General features: G+C 51.9%; 2 protein-coding genes across 2 annotated transcripts; both read right to left on the minus strand.

Moving 5' to 3' along the window:
- Positions 1–327: 327 nt before the first annotated feature.
- On the minus strand, positions 328–9,914 carry LOC146760503 (uncharacterized). Its single transcript, XM_085550818.1, has 4 exons — positions 7,514–9,914; positions 6,435–6,597; positions 1,250–1,502; positions 328–889 (listed from the first exon to the last, which is right to left on the minus strand). The coding sequence occupies exon 1, from the start codon at positions 9,422–9,424 to the stop codon at positions 8,564–8,566; it is 861 nt and encodes a 286-aa protein (XP_085406944.1). The 5' UTR covers positions 9,425–9,914; the 3' UTR covers positions 328–889; positions 1,250–1,502; positions 6,435–6,597; positions 7,514–8,563.
- Positions 9,915–10,385: 471 nt separating this feature from the next.
- On the minus strand, positions 10,386–19,966 carry LOC146760504 (uncharacterized). The gene is made up of 4 exons (XM_085550817.1): positions 17,566–19,966; positions 16,487–16,649; positions 11,308–11,560; positions 10,386–10,947 (listed from the first exon to the last, which is right to left on the minus strand). The coding sequence occupies exon 1, from the start codon at positions 19,474–19,476 to the stop codon at positions 18,616–18,618; it is 861 nt and encodes a 286-aa protein (XP_085406943.1). The 5' UTR covers positions 19,477–19,966; the 3' UTR covers positions 10,386–10,947; positions 11,308–11,560; positions 16,487–16,649; positions 17,566–18,615.
- Positions 19,967–20,088: the final 122 nt, after the last annotated feature.

Here is a 20,088-nt window from a genome sequence, read left to right on the forward strand (position 1 = left end):
CATCCATCAGAAGCTGAAAGAGCCCTCAGGGAAGAGAGGCCAACTCAAGGGGCTGAGCACGGGACACCCTTCTTCCTGCCGGGCTGCTTCCCCTCCTCTGGTTTCTTTCTGTCAGTCCTCAGAGAGCAAGGAGATGCTCACAGCCTGTCACCAGCACTTACGGGTTGGCTGAAAGGCCACAGGTTGGGAAGACCAACAAGGAAACGGGGGAAAACCTGCACTGCACCATGTCAAGGGAGAGACGTGAAGCCGACCGCTTCATCGCCCTGCGATTGCCAGCCCGAGCGAGGGACGTTCTGACCAGCTACTGAAAGAGGCAGCACCAGGTTTAGAAAGTTCGCTTCAATTTTATTGCGTACAAGAAGATTTGGCTTCTATTTATTGCCCCGCCCACACCCCAAAATGAAACCCCAGTGCCCAGGATTGCCGCTTAGCAATCAGTCACTCAGCCTCCAGTCAGACCCAAGGAGAAGCCAAACCCCGGGGCTACGTCACCTCCTCCCTCTCCAGTCCCAGCCAGCCCTATTTCAACCTAACCCTACACCAGGCCTGGACCTCAAGAGACACACCCTGAAGGAACGCAGCGTCTCCAGCTCTTGCCATACACCAAGTCCTGCCTATGTGAAGCCCTCATTGCTTCTAACGCAGCACAAGTCCTTCCTGTCCAGTTCACTTCCATCATCTCCACCGTCCATGACAGGGAAAGCACGGCTGTGCCAGTAAACTGGGCTGTTGAGTCAGCAGCTCTTGGTGCCACCTCCGAGGAAGCGTTGCAGGTGGTTCTGCTGTCCTTTGTAGCTTCTTGCTCAAGCCCTCATCGTTGCTTTCTGCTTTCCTTCTCGGCTTTCTTCCTCAGCTGAGTAGCGCTTGCCTTGCCTCGGCAAGCTTGCTGCAAGAGGGAAAAAAGAGGCACTATTTCACTCACGCACGCTGCCAGCACAGTCTGACTTAGAGAGCTGCTCGCAAGATATCCCTGGGCTACAAACCCAAGAACAAGGAAGGACACAAAAGTCACATCTGCATTGTCTGTTACCGCATGCCAAGGAAGAGTCCTCACACTCGAGCACTGCCCCACTTGCAGCTGAGGGGAGGAGGAGCTGGAAAGGACAGGTGGACAGAAAAGAAGGGAAAAGCTGAAGAGGCGAGAATCAACTTCTCCCCGAGGCAGATCACACCTTTGTGGCCACTCTTTTAGGAATGCTCACCATTCCTAATCCTAGCGTTAGCAAGATGAAAATTCACCACCTACCTTTCCACGCTCCTCGCGTACGCACTGAGGGCCGTGCCGTGGCTGTGCTGCACAACACCAGCGACTGAAAGAAAGCACGCAGAGAGCGGATCTGTTGCAGACAGTGCCAGGAGCTGTGCTTGAACAACGCTTTCGGTAAGGCACTCCTACCTTGCAATGGCCACACTTTGGGAGCTCTGGGACACAGCCACGTGTTGCTCTCCTGAGTCCCAGCTCCATTTCTCAGCCCACTCACGCTCTGCTCCTCCATGTTCTGCAAAGGAAAAGTCCCAAGAGGGAAATTCAGTTCATCGCAGATGTCATCAAACTGTCAGGGCAGTCGCACTCATTGCTCAGGGTGAGCAACCAGCTGCATGCTTACCCAAGGAGCAGCGGTTACTTTTACTTGAGTGTAACAGCCAATGCCTGACTGCAAGTACGAACACTAACCTATGCCTAACTCTAAAATAACAACAGAAACCTATACCTAACTCTAAAATAACAACAAAAACCTATACCTAACTCTAAAATAACAACAAAAACCTATACCTAACCCTAAAGAACAAACAGGAACCTATGCCTAACTCTAAAAAACGAACAGGAACCTATCCCTAACACTAAAACTAAACTGAACACTAACACTAACACTAACTTAACACTACCATCAACAAAAACATAACAAGCACCTAACCTAACAGGGGGAAGATGGAACTGGGGGCCCACAGAACCAGAGGAGCAACAAGGTGGAGGAGCAGAAGATGTTAAATAATGCCACCCAGCTAATGCTGGGGGCAGGGGCCGCGCAGCAGGAAAGGAGCCGAGTGCCTGGACCAGTGATGGTGAAGCTGTGACCATGCCAACGCGGGGCCTGGCACGGTGGTGTGGTGCCAGGCCAGCTATGCCGCGGGCGGATCCACGTCCATGGGCTCCTCTGGAGGGGGATCCACCTCCATCGGTTCCTCCGGAGGGGGATCCACCTCCATCGGTTCCTCCGGAGGGGGATCCACCTCCATCGGTTCCTCCGGAGGGGGATCCACCTCCATAGGCTCCACATGGGTGGTGGTCACAGGGCTGGTCCAGGCATGATGGATAATGGCTCTCTTACCCCTCCTCTGCCTGATGGTCATGGCGGGCCCCCTCCTCCTTCTGACTCCTAGGGCCCCCAGCTCCATCCTCCCACCAGAAACTTCAACCCTCGCCCTCTTTGCAGCAGGCATGGCTGTTAACTGCCACAACTGTCAGAGGCATGCGGCAACGGTGACCATGGTGACATGGAGAGGGTTCTAAAATGGCGGCCGCACTGCTGGCACTGGAGTTCCACATAGGATGAGGAGGGGGCTGGAGGGCAGGGCATGGTACGGGAGCTACAAGGTGCTCCCTGTGCCCAGCGGGCAGCCCTTCTCTCTGGCCAGCAAGAGGGCACAGACGAGCCGGCCCCAAGTAAAGGGCCCTCGGCCTCCTTCACCCTCCTTCACCCTCCCCCTTCTTCCACAAGGGAATCTTTTTGGGCTGCCATACTGTTGTGGTTTTGTATTTTTTTCTATTGGTATTTCACATCATAACATCATCTGGAGATCATAGATTGATCAGTCAATCATATTGATCTAGATAAGTCCGTGACACAGACGCAGCACGCAGCAGCTCCTGATGGGGCTCCTGAGCTGAGCACCAACAACGGCAGGCTCCAAAGGGGACCTGACTACGCCTGCCTCCTGGGACACACAAGCTCTGCTTTCCATAGTCGCACCCAGCGCCTCTCCTTGTGCGGCACCTCGGCGGATTCAACCCTTACCTACAATTAAGACCTCTGACTGAATTGGAATTCCAGTCACTCTGATTACACCCCACATCCCTGCTGCAGGCCCTCCCACATGCCCACGTGCTGCACCCAGCCACACCGGCTGCCACAGCCCCGCAGCCAGGCGGGGGTTGGTGCTTCATGATCCTTGAGGTCCCTTCCAACCCGGGTCATTCTGTGATTCTGTGATCGGGTTGAAGGGGCTGGCACTGCCCTGAAGGTGAGCGAGAGAAGTTGGCAAAGGAAGGGTGAGTGGCGGGATCCGAGGAGGGCGTTTTGTGTTTGTGTGCGTGTCTGTTGTTTGCCTGATGTGTTTGTGTGCGTTGTTGTTTCAGGTGTCTGAGTGAGGACTCCCTGTGGGAACTGGCAGCAAGCAAAGGAATGGATCGACGGGCCTGGCCGCCGTGTTGGACTGCGGCTGTGGAGCCAACGAAGGTGTGTCCAGTGTCCTTCCTTACATCATTGACTATGTATGAGGTGTACCTATATCTGTGTAACCATTTTACAAGTCAGGGTGCAGGTTTTTGGTGGGGTCCTGACAGTTCCTCAGCTAGAACCCTCTTACCCCTTTGAGACAGGCCGCTTCCGTCTGTAGCTGTCATGCCAGGAGCCAAATAAATTGCCCCATGGTGAAAAACACCAAGACTCCTATGTCTGCACCGACTCTTTAACCATTTGTTTAAGAGGTGGGTTTTTAGGTCCAACTCAGTATCCCTCCCTGCCACTGAAAGTACAGATGCAATAACCACCCGCACACCTGTTCCTTCGATTACCCGCCCCAGTCCCCTGAAATCATCTTTGATAGCCTTCAGGCTTTTTTTACTAACTTCTTCACTGCCAGCCTGAACTATCAGCAGGGGATAGTAGACAGAAGGGCAGATCAGACTGGGAAGTCTCCCAGCAATGTCCCTGACCCGTGCCCAGGGGAGGGAGCACACCTCCCTGCGGGTAGGGTCGGGCCAGCATATAGGGCCTTCCATTCCTCGCCAGTAGGGTTGTGCGCCCATGATGGCAGTAATGAACAAACTGCTGCATCACAAAGATCTTGGCCTGATTAGAAATCTTTGAGTAATGCTGTTACAGCAGACAGAATGTGCTAAGCGCAAGTAGTCTCCTGCACTTCACATCCTTGCTACTTTGTTCTGGGTGTTGTCACTGAGCAGCGTCTAACACAAATTCTGCCCCGGTCAGCTGGCTGCCTGAGCTTGAGCCCTGATGGCAACACTGTGTGCTTACCCAGGAGCAGCGGTTACTTTTACTTGAGTGTAGCAGCCAATGCCTGACTGTAAGTACGAACACTAACCTATGCCTAACTCTAAAATAACAACAGAAACCTATACCTAACCCTAAAGAACAAACAGGAACCTATGCCTAACTCTAAAGAACAAACAGGAACCTATCCCTAACGCTAAAACTAAACTGAACACTAACACTAACCTAACACAACCATCAAAACAAAGAACAGAGCAAACACCTAACTACAACAGGGGGAAGAAGGAACTGGGGGCCCACAGAACCGGAGGAGCAACGAGGTGGAGGAGAAGAAGATGTTAAATAATGCCACCCAGCTCATGCTGGGGGCAGGGGCCACGCAGCAGGAAAGGAGCCGAGTGCCTGGACCAGCGATGGTGAAGCTGTGACCATGCCAACGGTCATGACCATGACCACGGTGGTGTGGTGCCAGGCCAGCTATGCCGCGGGCGGATCCACGTCCATGGGCTCCTCTGGAGGGGGATCCACCTCCATCGGTTCCTCCGGAGGGGGATCCACCTCCATCGGCTCCACATGGGTGGTGGTCACAGGGCTGGTCCAGGCATGATGGAAACGGGCTCCTTTCCCCCTCCTCCATTTGATGGTTATGGCGGGCACCCTCCTCCTCTTCGGTTCTGGGGCCCCCAGCTCCTTCTCCCACTTAAATCCTCACTACATTCCTCTCGCCCTCGCTTCGTGCTGGACATGGCTGCTACCTGCCCAGCACTCTCAGAGGTGAGTGAGTCGGGTGGAGCCGCAGCAACCAAGGTGACAGCTGTGACATGGGGAAGATTCCAAAATGGCACCTGTGCTGCTGGGAGTGGTGTTCCGCATAGGATGAGGAGGGGGCTGGAGGGCAGGGCACGGCACGGGAGCTACAAGGCACTCCCTGTGTCCAGCGGGCAGCCCTTCTCTCCGGCCAGCAAGAGGGCACAGAGAGCTGGCCCCGAGAAAAGGGCCCTCGGCCTCCTTCACCCTCCCCCTCCTTTCATAAGGGAATCCCCACTTTGGGCTGGGCACCCACATGGAATCATTGAAACTACAACCTACTACTTTGCTTCTACAGCAAGACTATTGTACTGAAATACTACTGTACTTAAAAGCACCTGCAATCACACTACACTCGTTTTTAATATTAAACTCTCAAACTTTCATAGCAAATAATAACATCCGCTCACAAAGAAAATGTGGAGAGGCCACAAAAGAGAAATACCACTCATGAAAACATTTGTATTTAGACATTCAAACTAACAACGTACTTTGTCTTTACCTAACCGTACCATTCTGTGCTAGAAATACGATGTTCTGCTGTAGAGTATAACTTGGAGAACCCAAAAGCAGCTAAAACCTGCTCCACTCAGTAATTTGACCATCCGCTGATATTTGGTTCTTTGCTCCCTTGCTTTCTAGTTGCTCACTCTTTAGACACACGCAAATCACATTGTCAAGGACTACAAAAACACTGTTAGCCAAAAAATTTATGCTGGCAGAATCTTAACGTTAGAAACGTGTAAATTGGTTGCAAAGAAGAAAGTGAAGACCAACACAGTAACCAAATACTAACTGATACATAAGGCTTCTCTCACACATCCTGAAAACAGAACCGCCAGCCTTAATGAACTTTGCTCTTCAGACACTGACTGAAATGCAAGTATTACCTTGTCATGGTTTAATAATTTTGTAATTTTGCTATCAGTATTCCACATCATAACATCATATAAAGCATGAATAGTTTTACTGAATCTGCAACTTACAGAAGAAGACTACATCTCCCAGAGAACAACACGAGGTCACGGGACCTGGACACTATATTAACTCTGTCGCAGGCTAGACTGACGTCTTTCGAGTTCTGGCGTTCAGGGGAGTGTGTGGGAGCCTTCACCGTTTCGCCTAGATTTACAGTAGGCCTCTCGGTTTCGGGACTCATTCTCTCTCCTATTTTGCTTGATTCGTTAGCTCAATTTTCAATTATATTGTATTATACTGTGTTATCCTGTATTTCGATATAGTAATTTAGTAAATAAGTGTGCCTCCTTAGATTGTTGCTGCTGTTTTCTTTTCCTAATTAACTTTTTTTCCTTTCGGCCTAGGGCCCCTGCTGGGCCCACAGTCCCTGTCACGGACGCAGGTGGATTTTTAGTTTAAACCGTGACATACCTGTAGCAGCCTGGATCTGGCAATAGTCAAAGAATCCTTTACGTCCAGCTCCTTAGCATCAAAAGACCACAGATACTGCTGGGGCAGAATTTCATTGAAGCCTTCAAAAGAAGCTTGTGTCTGTTCCTCAGTGCCTCGGGAAAGTCTCCATTCTGCTACCAGCCTGGAAAAGACACAGAAGGATCATTTAAAACAGGCTACGCTAACCCAAGTTCATCTTTGTTAGTTTGTTTTGAAATGAACCGTAAGCTGTGTTAAGAAAAATGATGGAAAGTGCTGGGGATAGAGCACTGTGTAACTGTATTCTAATTGTATTCCCAACCTTCACCCTGCGCAAACAATTTTAAGTTAAAACCCTATGTTTCCAACCACTCAACTGCAGAAAGCATTTTAGGCTCCAGCAGAAGGCAGCATCTACTCACTGATGATATTAATGAGAGCACAGGAGTCCCTTGCTGTTCGGAGGAAGAAAAAAATGCAGAGCTGTGTTCATCTAATATGTTCCATATTTGTTTCTGTCAATCACGAAACTTTGCTCTGTGGTAGAAACTCCACTCTCCATTAAGAAAAGGGAGAAAAGCAGGCAGGAGACCCAAAGAACCTGAACCCAGGGAGAAGCAGATATTATGCTGAATTCAAGCCTAACCTGTCAGGAGAACTGGAATCGAAAGGAGAGAACGCAACACAGGACACAGAGTGTGACAAAAGAACATTGCTTAAGCTGCAATCTGAGCTCTGCCCGGCTTCCTCAAAAGCAGAAGAGAACGGTCTTCTGCAGGTACTCCCTCCTCTCCATCCCAGTGAGTATTTGGCACAACTGCCAATGCCAATACGTTCCTTCTGCAAATGTCACCGTTTCTGTGAAACCTTTCCAGATGACTCGTGACTAAAGCAATTTCTACTCCCTCATTCCTCAAAACCTTCCCACACTAAAGCCTTCACAGATCAGATGGTAAGAAAGAGGGAATTCTACGGCCACAGCAATAAAGCGCGCAGAAAGCCCATCTGTTGCAGACAGAGGAGTGAGCCGTGCTTAACCAACACTGCTTCAGCGCACGCTTACAGTAAGGCACACCTACCTTGCGCTGGCCACGCACGAAGCTCGTGACGCAGCTCCAGGCGGCTCTCCTGGGGCCCAGCTTCATTTCACGGCCACTCACGCTCTGCTGCTGGACATTCTGCAACGGAAAAGCCACCGGATGCAAATCCCATCCCTCGCAGATGGCATCAGACCTCCGCTCTCATGGCAGTCACCACCGCCCTGCCCTGGGCAGCGCTTCCACTGCCCTTGCTCCTGCCACAAGACACCAACGTCTGCTTCTGACGCGGCTCCACCATGGGATCCTGTATGCAATAGAGAAACACACGGAGGCTGCCAGCCACTGCAACACGCGCGCTGTGAAACCCCTGGCACTGCTGAGTCCCAAGAGCAGAGGAGAGAAGCGTTTGCCTGCCATGGACGGGCTGCGGCGGGATTGAATCCTGCCTTCGAATCGGGACACCCCCAGGGAGAGCCTCCCTGGGGACCCAAAGACTGAAATGGAGGCAAGGTAACACTTTGCTATAGAAAGGGAAAGGGGAACTTCACAGAATCCGAGACAAAGGGTAACTGCAGATAGTTTACATTTAAAAGTGCAGGGATAGGGGGAATTACAGACACTTAGTCAAAATAAAACCAGAGAAGAGGGCAATAAAGATAAGAAGAAATTGTCCGGAGACCTCTGACAAGAAGAAGGATTAGATACCCCCGGGCAAGATGATGCTGACATGGGAGAACGATACCAGCAGATAACACCAAGAAGAAAACAGAAGAAGAATTTCACCCCAAAACAACGGCAAGGGTCGCGGGGAACGGGGTCCTAGGGAATGTAATGAATATGTAATCAAACTGAGGAGGAGACTATTGATTACGTATTAGCTTAACCTATATCTGTAACACACTTTTCTCCTTACGGTGTGCAAGTTTGGTGGAGCTCTCCCGCTTGCACCCGGCGCTGCGCAACGCTGGAATAAACATACCTGCTTTAGAACCCATCTTTGGGTTATAGAGTTTGATTCCGCAAGTCATCTTCCTGCCGCACAGCCCAGCACGGCCGGAGCCGCACCACACGATCCGGGCCGGGGCCGGCTCAGGCTCTGCCTCCAGGCTTTTGGGGCCGGCCGGGTGACTCCGCAGCACAGCGAGACCGTGGAGCCGCCCGGGAGCCGCCTCTGGGTGCCGGCAGCGCCGCGAGCTCCTCCCCCGACAGCCCCTCCGTGCCCCCGCACCGAGGCCCGACCCCGTTCGCAGCACAGAGCCCGCTCCTCCCGGCCCCGCTCATGGCCGCCATGCCGCCATGGCCCGGAAGTGCTCTCCGCCGCCTGCAGGAAGCACTTCCTGTCACTGGCACCGGCACTGTCACGTGGCTCAGGCCGGGCTGGGGCCTGTTGGGGGGGGGCGGCTGCCGGAAAAGGACCCAAAATTCACGTCTCATTTCGTGTCTTTCCTCTCGCTTTCCTTCCTTTACCTTCCCCTTCCCTTCCTTCCTTCCTCGCCCTCGTCCCCTTCCCTTCACCACCTCCCTGTGTCCATTCCAGTGCCTGGCCACCCTTTCTGAGCAGTAATACCTCGTAGTGTCCAGCCTGAATCTCCCCTGTCGCAGCTTGAAGCCATTCCCTCTGGTCCTATCATTAATGACACGAGAGAAGAGGCCGAGCCCCAGCTCACTACAGCCTCCCTTCAGGAAGTTAGAGAGAGCAATGAGGTCTCCCCTGAGCCTCCTCTTCTCCAGGCTGAACAATCCCAGCTCCCTCAGCCGCTCCTCATACGGCCTGTGCTCCAGACCCCTCACCAGCTTTGTTGCCCTCCTCTGAACGCGTTCCAGGGCCTCGATGTCTTTCTTGCACTGAGGGGCCCAAAACTGAACACAGCACTCGAGCTGCGGCCTCATCAGTGCTGAGAACAGGGGGACAATCACCTCTCTGCTCCTGCTGGCAACACTGTTTCCCATGCAGGCCAGGATGCCCTCGGCCTTCTTATTATACAGCAAAGGAATCCCCTGAAAAGGAAACCACAATATCTGGCAACATGAAACAAAGTTCTGATTCGTAAAAGACTGGCAGCAAGGCCTGAATCTCTTGTGTCATCTGCTCTTGATGTATCACATTAGCACTAGGTGGAATGCAGAAGCTTCCTGAGACGTGATAATCAAAACCTAGTCCAATGCCTTTAAAAAAGCCTTTAAGAGATTACTCCTCCTTGTCTGTTTAAAATAAACTTAGGTAATACAAAAGGTTGGAAAATTTTTGGACAACTCCCCAGGGCCGGGCTTTGGAAGGCCGTATTGACGAGAGTCAATCAAGCTCCGGCTGCAGGCGTATATGTGTGTGCCAGTTCTTTAACACAGTAGAAATCACAACTTGCTGCATGATCAAAATTCTACATGTGCTACTCCTGAACCCCAATGACTTCCAACGGTGTTAAATTACCCCTTGATCTCTAAGCAGAACAAAACAACAAAATGCCACACCAATAGTGAATACATAAAAACAAACAACTCCTTGGGCCTCAAGGGGAGGCTGATGCACAGGCCACGGCTGCCAGCGTGCAGCTGGGCTTCCCAGGGCAAACAGCAACACACGGTGCATCCATCAGAAGCTGAAAGAGCCCTCAGGGAAGAGAGGCCAACTCAAGGGGCTGAGCACGGGACACCCTTCTTCCTGCCGGGCTGCTTCCCCTCCTCTGGTTTCTTTCTGTCAGTCCTCAGAGAGCAAGGAGATGCTCACAGCCTGTCACCAGCACTTACGGGTTGGCTGAAAGGCCACAGGTTGGGAAGACCAACAAGGAAACGGGGGAAAACCTGCACTGCACCATGTCAAGGGAGAGACGTGAAGCCGACCGCTTCATCGCCCTGCGATTGCCAGCCCGAGCGAGGGACGTTCTGACCAGCTACTGAAAGAGGCAGCACCAGGTTTAGAAAGTTCGCTTCAATTTTATTGCGTACAAGAAGATTTGGCTTCTATTTATTGCCCCGCCCACACCCCAAAATGAAACCCCAGTGCCCAGGATTGCCGCTTAGCAATCAGTCACTCAGCCTCCAGTCAGACCCAAGGAGAAGCCAAACCCCGGGGCTACGTCACCTCCTCCCTCTCCAGTCCCAGCCAGCCCTATTTCAACCTAACCCTACACCAGGCCTGGACCTCAAGAGACACACCCTGAAGGAACGCAGCGTCTCCAGCTCTTGCCATACACCAAGTCCTGCCTATGTGAAGCCCTCATTGCTTCTAACGCAGCACAAGTCCTTCCTGTCCAGTTCACTTCCATCATCTCCACCGTCCATGACAGGGAAAGCACGGCTGTGCCAGTAAACTGGGCTGTTGAGTCAGCAGCTCTTGGTGCCACCTCCGAGGAAGCGTTGCAGGTGGTTCTGCTGTCCTTTGTAGCTTCTTGCTCAAGCCCTCATCGTTGCTTTCTGCTTTCCTTCTCGGCTTTCTTCCTCAGCTGAGTAGCGCTTGCCTTGCCTCGGCAAGCTTGCTGCAAGAGGGAAAAAAGAGGCACTATTTCACTCACGCACGCTGCCAGCACAGTCTGACTTAGAGAGCTGCTCGCAAGATATCCCTGGGCTACAAACCCAAGAACAAGGAAGGACACAAAAGTCACATCTGCATTGTCTGTTACCGCATGCCAAGGAAGAGTCCTCACACTCGAGCACTGCCCCACTTGCAGCTGAGGGGAGGAGGAGCTGGAAAGGACAGGTGGACAGAAAAGAAGGGAAAAGCTGAAGAGGCGAGAATCAACTTCTCCCCGAGGCAGATCACACCTTTGTGGCCACTCTTTTAGGAATGCTCACCATTCCTAATCCTAGCGTTAGCAAGATGAAAATTCACCACCTACCTTTCCACGCTCCTCGCGTACGCACTGAGGGCCGTGCCGTGGCTGTGCTGCACAACACCAGCGACTGAAAGAAAGCACGCAGAGAGCGGATCTGTTGCAGACAGTGCCAGGAGCTGTGCTTGAACAACGCTTTCGGTAAGGCACTCCTACCTTGCAATGGCCACACTTTGGGAGCTCTGGGACACAGCCACGTGTTGCTCTCCTGAGTCCCAGCTCCATTTCTCAGCCCACTCACGCTCTGCTCCTCCATGTTCTGCAAAGGAAAAGTCCCAAGAGGGAAATTCAGTTCATCGCAGATGTCATCAAACTGTCAGGGCAGTCGCACTCATTGCTCGGGGTGAGCAACCAGCTGCATGCTTACCCAAGGAGCAGCGGTTACTTTTACTTGAGTGTAACAGCCAATGCCTGACTGCAAGTACGAACACTAACCTATGCCTAACTCTAAAATAACAACAGAAACCTATACCTAACTCTAAAATAACAACAAAAACCTATACCTAACTCTAAAATAACAACAAAAACCTATACCTAACCCTAAAGAACAAACAGGAACCTATGCCTAACTCTAAAAAACGAACAGGAACCTATCCCTAACACTAAAACTAAACTGAACACTAACACTAACCTAACACAACCATCAAAACAAAGAACATAACAAACACCTAACCTAACAGGGGGAAGATGGAACTGGGGGCCCACAGAACCAGAGGAGCAACAAGGTGGAGGAGCAGAAGATGTTAAATAATGCCACCCAGCTAATGCTGGGGGCAGGGGCCGCGCAGCAGGAAAGGAGCCGAGTGCCTGGACCAGCGATGGTGAAGCTGTGACCATGCCAACGCGGGGCCTGGCACGGTGGTGTGGTGCCAGGCCAGCTATGCCGCGGGTGGATCCACGTCCATGGGCTCCTCTGGAGGGGGATCCACCTCCATCGGTTCCTCCGGAGGGGGATCCACCTCCATCGGTTCCTCCGGAGGGGGATCCACCTCCATCGGTTCCTCCGGAGGGGGATCCACCTCCATAGGCTCCACATGGGTGGTGGTCACAGGGCTGGTCCAGGCATGATGGATAATGGCTCTCTTACCCCTCCTCTGCCTGATGGTCATGGCGGGCCCCCTCCTCCTTCTGACTCCTAGGGCCCCCAGCTCCATCCTCCCACCAGAAACTTCAACCCTCGCCCTCTTTGCAGCAGGCATGGCTGTTAACTGCCACAACTGTCAGAGGCATGCAGCAACGGTGACCATGGTGACATGGAGAGGGTTCTAAAATGGCGGCCGCACTGCTGGCACTGGAGTTCCACATAGGATGAGGAGGGGGCTGGAGGGCAGGGCATGGTACGGGAGCTACAAGGTGCTCCCTGTGCCCAGCGGGCAGCCCTTCTCTCTGGCCAGCAAGAGGGCACAGACGAGCCGGCCCCAAGTAAAGGGCCCTCGGCCTCCTTCACCCTCCTTCACCCTCCCCCTTCTTCCACAAGGGAATCTTTTTGGGCTGCCATACTGTTGTGGTTTTGTATTTTTTTCTATTGGTATTTCACATCATAACATCATCTGGAGATCATAGATTGATCAGTCAATCATATTGATCTAGATAAGTCCGTGACACAGACGCAGCACGCAGCAGCTCCTGATGGGGCTCCTGAGCTGAGCACCAACAACGGCAGGCTCCAAAGGGGACCTGACTACGCCTGCCTCCTGGGACACACAAGCTCTGCTTTCCATAGTCGCACCCAGCGCCTCTCCTTGTGCGGCACCTCGGCGGATTCAACCCTTACCTACAATTAAGACCTCTGACTGAATTGGAATTCCAGTCACTCTGATTACACCCCACATCCCTGCTGCAGGCCCTCCCACATGCCCACGTGCTGCACCCAGCCACACCGGCTGCCACAGCCCCGCAGCCAGGCGGGGGTTGGTGCTTCATGATCCTTGAGGTCCCTTCCAACCCGGGTCATTCTGTGATTCTGTGATCGGGTTGAAGGGGCTGGCACTGCCCTGAAGGTGAGCGAGAGAAGTTGGCAAAGGAAGGGTGAGTGGCGGGATCCGAGGAGGGCGTTTTGTGTTTGTGTGCGTGTCTGTTGTTTGCCTGATGTGTTTGTGTGCGTTGTTGTTTCAGGTGTCTGAGTGAGGACTCCCTGTGGGAACTGGCAGCAAGCAAAGGAATGGATCGACGGGCCTGGCCGCCGTGTTGGACTGCGGCTGTGGAGCCAACGAAGGTGTGTCCAGTGTCCTTCCTTACATCATTGACTATGTATGAGGTGTACCTATATCTGTGTAACCATTTTACAAGTCAGGGTGCAGGTTTTTGGTGGGGTCCTGACAGTTCCTCAGCTAGAACCCTCTTACCCCTTTGAGACAAGCCGCTTCCGTCTGTAGCTGTCATGCCAGGAGCCAAATAAATTGCCCCATGGTGAAAAACACCAAGACTCCTATGTCTGCACCGACTCTTTAACCATTTGTTTAAGAGGTGGGTTTTTAGGTCCAACTCAGTATCCCTCCCTGCCACTGAAAGTACAGATGCAATAACCACCCGCACACCTGTTCCTTCGATTACCCGCCCCAGTCCCCTGAAATCATCTTTGATAGCCTTCAGGCTTTTTTTACTAACTTCTTCACTGCCAGCCTGAACTATCAGCAGGGGATAGTAGACAGAAGGGCAGATCAGACTGGGAAGTCTCCCAGCAATGTCCCTGACCCGTGCCCAGGGGAGGGAGCACACCTCCCTGCGGGTAGGGTCGGGCCAGCATATAGGGCCTTCCATTCCTCGCCAGTAGGGTTGTGCGCCCATGATGGCAGTAATGAACAAACTGCTGCATCACAAAGATCTTGGCCTGATTAGAAATCTTTGAGTAATGCTGTTACAGCAGACAGAATGTGATAAGCGCAAGTAGTCTCCTGCACTTCGCATCCTTGCTACTTTGTTCTGGGTGTTGTCACTGAGCAGCGTCTAACACAAATTCTGCCCCGGTCAGCTGGCTGCCTGAGCTTGAGCCCTGATGGCAACACTGTGTGCTTACCCAGGAGCAGCGGTTACTTTTACTTGAGTGTAGCAGCCAATGCCTGACTGTAAGTACGAACACTAACCTATGCCTAACTCTAAAATAACAACAGAAACCTATACCTAACCCTAAAGAACAAACAGGAACCTATGCCTAACTCTAAAGAACAAACAGGAACCTATCCCTAACGCTAAAACTAAACTGAACACTAACACTAACCTAACACAACCATCAAAACAAAGAACAGAGCAAACACCTAACTACAACAGGGGGAAGAAGGAACTGGGGGCCCACAGAACCGGAGGAGCAACGAGGTGGAGGAGAAGAAGATGTTAAATAATGCCACCCAGCTCATGCTGGGGGCAGGGGCCACGCAGCAGGAAAGGAGCCGAGTGCCTGGACCAGCGATGGTGAAGCTGTGACCATGCCAACGCGGGGCCTGGCACGGTGGTGTGGTGCCAGGCCAGCTATGCCGCGGGCGGATCCACGTCCATGGGCTCCTCTGGAGGGGGATCCACCTCCATCGGTTCCTCCGGAGGGGGATCCACCTCCATCGGCTCCACATGGGTGGTGGTCACAGGGCTGGTCCAGGCATGATGGAAACGGGCTCCTTTCCCCCTCCTCCATTTGATGGTTATGGCGGGCACCCTCCTCCTCTTCGGTTCTGGGGCCCCCAGCTCCTTCTCCCCACTTAAATCCTCACTACATTCCTCTCGCCCTCGCTTCGTGCTGGACATGGCTGCTACCTGCCCAGCACTCTCAGAGGTGAGTGAGTCGGGTGGAGCCGCAGCAACCAAGGTGACAGCTGTGACATGGGGAAGATTCCAAAATGGCACCTGTGCTGCTGGGAGTGGTGTTCCGCATAGGATGAGGAGGGGGCTGGAGGGCAGGGCACGGCACGGGAGCTACAAGGCACTCCCTGTGTCCAGCGGGCAGCCCTTCTCTCCGGCCAGCAAGAGGGCACAGAGAGCTGGCCCCGAGAAAAGGGCCCTCGGCCTCCTTCACCCTCCCCCTCCTTTCATAAGGGAATCCCCACTTTGGGCTGGGCACCCACATGGAATCATTGAAACTACAACCTACTACTTTGCTTCTACAGCAAGACTATTGTACTGAAATACTACTGTACTTAAAAGCACCTGCAATCACACTACACTCGTTTTTAATATTAAACTCTCAAACTTTCATAGCAAATAATAACATCCGCTCACAAAGAAAATGTGGAGAGGCCACAAAAGAGAAATACCACTCATGAAAACATTTGTATTTAGACATTCAAACTAACAACGTACTTTGTCTTTACCTAACCGTACCATTCTGTGCTAGAAATACGATGTTCTGCTGTAGAGTATAACTTGGAGAACCCAAAAGCAGCTAAAACCTGCTCCACTCAGTAATTTGACCATCCGCTGATATTTGGTTCTTTGCTCCCTTGCTTTCTAGTTGCTCACTCTTTAGACACACGCAAATCACATTGTCAAGGACTACAAAAACACTGTTAGCCAAAAAATTTATGCTGGCAGAATCTTAACGTTAGAAACGTGTAAATTGGTTGCAAAGAAGAAAGTGAAGACCAACACAGTAACCAAATACTAACTGATACATAAGGCTTCTCTCACACATCCTGAAAACAGAACCGCCAGCCTTAATGAACTTTGCTCTTCAGACACTGACTGAAATGCAAGTATTACCTTGTCATGGTTTAATAATTTTGTAATTTTGCTATCAGTATTCCACATCATAACATCATATAAAGCATGAATAGTTTTACTGAATCTGCAACTTACAGAAGAAGACTACATCTCCCAGAGAACAACACGAGGTCACGGGACCTGGACACTATATTAACTCTGTCGCAGGCTAGACTGACGTCTTTCGAGTTCTGGCGTTCAGGGGAGTGTGTGGGAGCCTTCACCGTTTCGCCTAGATTTACAGTAGGCCTCTCGGTTTCGGGACTCATTCTCTCTCCTATTTTGCTTGATTCGTTAGCTCAATTTTCAATTATATTGTATTATGCTGTGTTATCCTGTATTTCGATATAGTAATTTAGTAAATAAGTGTGCCTCCTTAGATTGTTGCTGCTGTTTTCTTTTCCTAATTAACTTTTTTTCCTTTCGGCCTAGGGCCCCTGCTGGGCCCACAGTCCCTGTCACGGACGCAGGTGGATTTTTAGTTTAAACCGTGACATACCTGTAGCAGCCTGGATCTGGCAATAGTCAAAGAATCCTTTACGTCCAGCTCCTTAGCATCAAAAGACCACAGATACTGCTGGGGCAGAATTTCATTGAAGCCTTCAAAAGAAGCTTGTGTCTGTTCCTCAGTGCCTCGGGAAAGTCTCCATTCTGCTACCAGCCTGGAAAAGACACAGAAGGATCATTTAAAACAGGCTACGCTAACCCAAGTTCATCTTTGTTAGTTTGTTTTGAAATGAACCGTAAGCTGTGTTAAGAAAAATGATGGAAAGTGCTGGGGATAGAGCACTGTGTAACTGTATTCTAATTGTATTCCCAACCTTCACCCTGCGCAAACAATTTTAAGTTAAAACCCTATGTTTCCAACCACTCAACTGCAGAAAGCATTTTAGGCTCCAGCAGAAGGCAGCATCTACTCACTGATGATATTAATGAGAGCACAGGAGTCCCTTGCTGTTCGGAGGAAGAAAAAAATGCAGAGCTGTGTTCATCTAATATGTTCCATATTTGTTTCTGTCAATCACGAAACTTTGCTCTGTGGTAGAAACTCCACTCTCCATTAAGAAAAGGGAGAAAAGCAGGCAGGAGACCCAAAGAACCTGAACCCAGGGAGAAGCAGATATTATGCTGAATTCAAGCCTAACCTGTCAGGAGAACTGGAATCGAAAGGAGAGAACGCAACACAGGACACAGAGTGTGACAAAAGAACATTGCTTAAGCTGCAATCTGAGCTCTGCCCGGCTTCCTCAAAACCAGAAGAGAACGGTCTTCTGCAGGTACTCCCTCCTCTCCATCCCAGTGAGTATTTGGCACAACTGCCAATGCCAATACGTTCCTTCTGCAAATGTCACCGTTTCTGTGAAACCTTTCCAGATGACTCGTGACTAAAGCAATTTCTACTCCCTCATTCCTCAAAACCTTCCCACACAAAAGCCTTCACAGATCAGATGGTAAGAAAGAGGGAATTCTACGGCCACAGCAATAAAGCGCGCAAAAAGCCCATCTGTTGCAGACAGAGGAGTGAGCCGTGCTTAACCAACACTGCTTCAGCGCACGCTTACAGTAAGGCACACCTACCTTGCGCTGGCCACGCACGAAGCTCGTGACGCAGCTCCAGGCGGCTCTCCTGGGGCCCAGCTTCATTTCACGGCCACTCACGCTCTGCTGCTGGACATTCTGCAACGGAAAAGCCACCGGATGCAAATCCCATCCCTCGCAGATGGCATCAGACCTCCGCTCTCATGGCAGTCACCACCGCCCTGCCCTGGGCAGCGCTTCCACTGCCCTTGCTCCTGCCACAAGACACCAACGTCTGCTTCTAACGCGGCTCCACCATGGGATCCTGTATGCAATAGAAAAACACACGGAGGCTGCCAGCCACTGCAACACGCGCGCTGTGAAACCCCTGGCACTGCTGAGTCCCAAGAGCAGAGGAGAGAAGCGTTTGCCTGCCATGGACGGGCTGCGGCGGGATTGAATCCTGCCTTCGAATCGGGACACCCCCAGGGAGAGCCTCCCTGGGGACCCAAAGACTGAAATGGAGGCAAGGTAACACTTTGCTATAGAAAGGGAAAGGGGAACTTCACAGAATCCGAGACAAAGGGTAACTGCAGATAGTTTACATTTAAAAGTGCAGGGATAGGGGGAATTACAGACACTTAGTCAAAATAAAACCAGAGAAGAGGGCAATAAAGATAAGAAGAAATTGTCCGGAGACCTCTGACAAGAAGAAGGATTAGATACCCCCGGGCAAGATGATGCTGACATGGGAGAACGATACCAGCAGATAACACCAAGAAGAAAACAGAAGAAGAATTTCACCCCAAAACAACGGCAAGGGTCGCGGGGAACGGGGTCCTAGGGAATGTAATGAATATGTAATCAAACTGAGGAGGAGACTATTGATTACGTATTAGCTTAACCTATATCTGTAACACACTTTTCTCCTTACGGTGTGCAAGTTTGGTGGAGCTCTCCCGCTTGCACCCGGCGCTGCGCAACGCTGGAATAAACATACCTGCTTTAGAACCCATCTTTGGGTTATAGAGTTTGATTCCGCAAGTCATCTTCCTGCCGCACAGCCCAGCACGGCCGGAGCCGCACCACACGATCCGGGCCGGGGCCGGCTCAGGCTCTGCCTCCAGGCTTTTGGGGCCGGCCGGGTGACTCCGCAGCACAGCGAGACCGTGGAGCCGCCCGGGAGCCGCCTCTGGGTGCCGGCAGCGCCGCGAGCTCCTCCCCCGACAGCCCCTCCGTGCCCCCGCCCCGAGGCCCGACCCCGTTCGCAGCACAGAGCCCGCTCCTCCCGGCCCCGCTCATGGCCGCCATGCCGCCATGGCCCGGAAGTGCTCTCCGCCGCCTGCAGGAAGCACTTCCTGTCACTGGCACTGGCACTGTCACGTGGCTCAGGCCGGGCTGGGGCCTGTTGGGGGGGGGCGGCTGCCGGAAAAGGACCCAAAATTCACGTCTCATTTCGTGTCTTTCCTCTCGCTTTCCTTCCTTTACCTTCCCCTTCCCTTCCTTCCTTCCTCGCCCTCGTCCCCTTCCCTTCACCACCTCCCTGTGTCCATTCCAGTGCCTGGCCACCCTTTCTGAGCAGTAATACCTCGTAGTGTCCAGCCTGAATCTCCCCTGTCGCAGCTTGAAGCCATTCCCTCTGGTCCTATCATTAATGACACGAGAGAAGAGGCCGAGCCCCAGCTCACTACAGCCTCCCTTCAGGAAGTTAGAGAGAGCAATGAGGTCTCCCCTGAGCCTCCTCTTCTCCAGGCTGAACAATCCCAGCTCCCTCAGCCGCTCCTCATACGGCCTGTGCTCCAGACCCCTCACCAGCTTTGTTGCCCTCCTCTGAACGCGTTCCAGGGCCTCGATGTCTTTCTTGCACTGAGGGGCCCAAAACTGAACACAGCACTCGAGCTGCGGCCTCATCAGTGCTGAGAACAGGGGGACAATCACCTCTCTGCTCCTGCTGGCAACACTGTTTCCCATGCAGGCCAGGATGCCCTCGGCCTTCTTATTATACAGCAAAGGAATCCCCTGAAAAGGAAACCACAATATCTGGCAACATGAAACAAAGTTCTGATTCGTAAAAGACTGGCAGCAAGGCCTGAATCTCTTGTGTCATCTGCTCTTGATGTATCACATTAGCACTAGGTGGAATGCAGAAGCTTCCTGAGACGTGATAATCAAAACCTAGTCCAATGCCTTTAAAAAAGCCTTTAAGAGATTACTCCTCCTTGTCTGTTTAAAATAAACTTAGGTAATACAAAAGGTTGGAAAATTTTTGGACAACTCCCCAGGGCCGGGCTTTGGAAGGCCGTATTGACGAGAGTCAATCAAGCTCCGGCTGCAGGCGTATATGTGTGTGCCAGTTCTTTAACACAGTAGAAATCACAACTTGCTGCATGATCAAAATTCTACATGTGCTACTCCTGAACCCCAATGACTTCCAACGGTGTTAAATTACCCCTTGATCTCTAAGCAGAACAAAACAACAAAATGCCACACCAATAGTGAATACATAAAAACAAACAACTCCTTGGGCCTCAAGGGGAGGCTGATGCACAGGCCACGGCTGCCAGCGTGCAGCTGGGCTTCCCA

This window comes from Coturnix japonica, chromosome 6 (assembly GCF_054131305.1).
Source record: "Coturnix japonica strain WE chromosome 6, WE-NBRP24, whole genome shotgun sequence".
Taxonomy (NCBI): domain Eukaryota; kingdom Metazoa; phylum Chordata; class Aves; order Galliformes; family Phasianidae; genus Coturnix; species Coturnix japonica.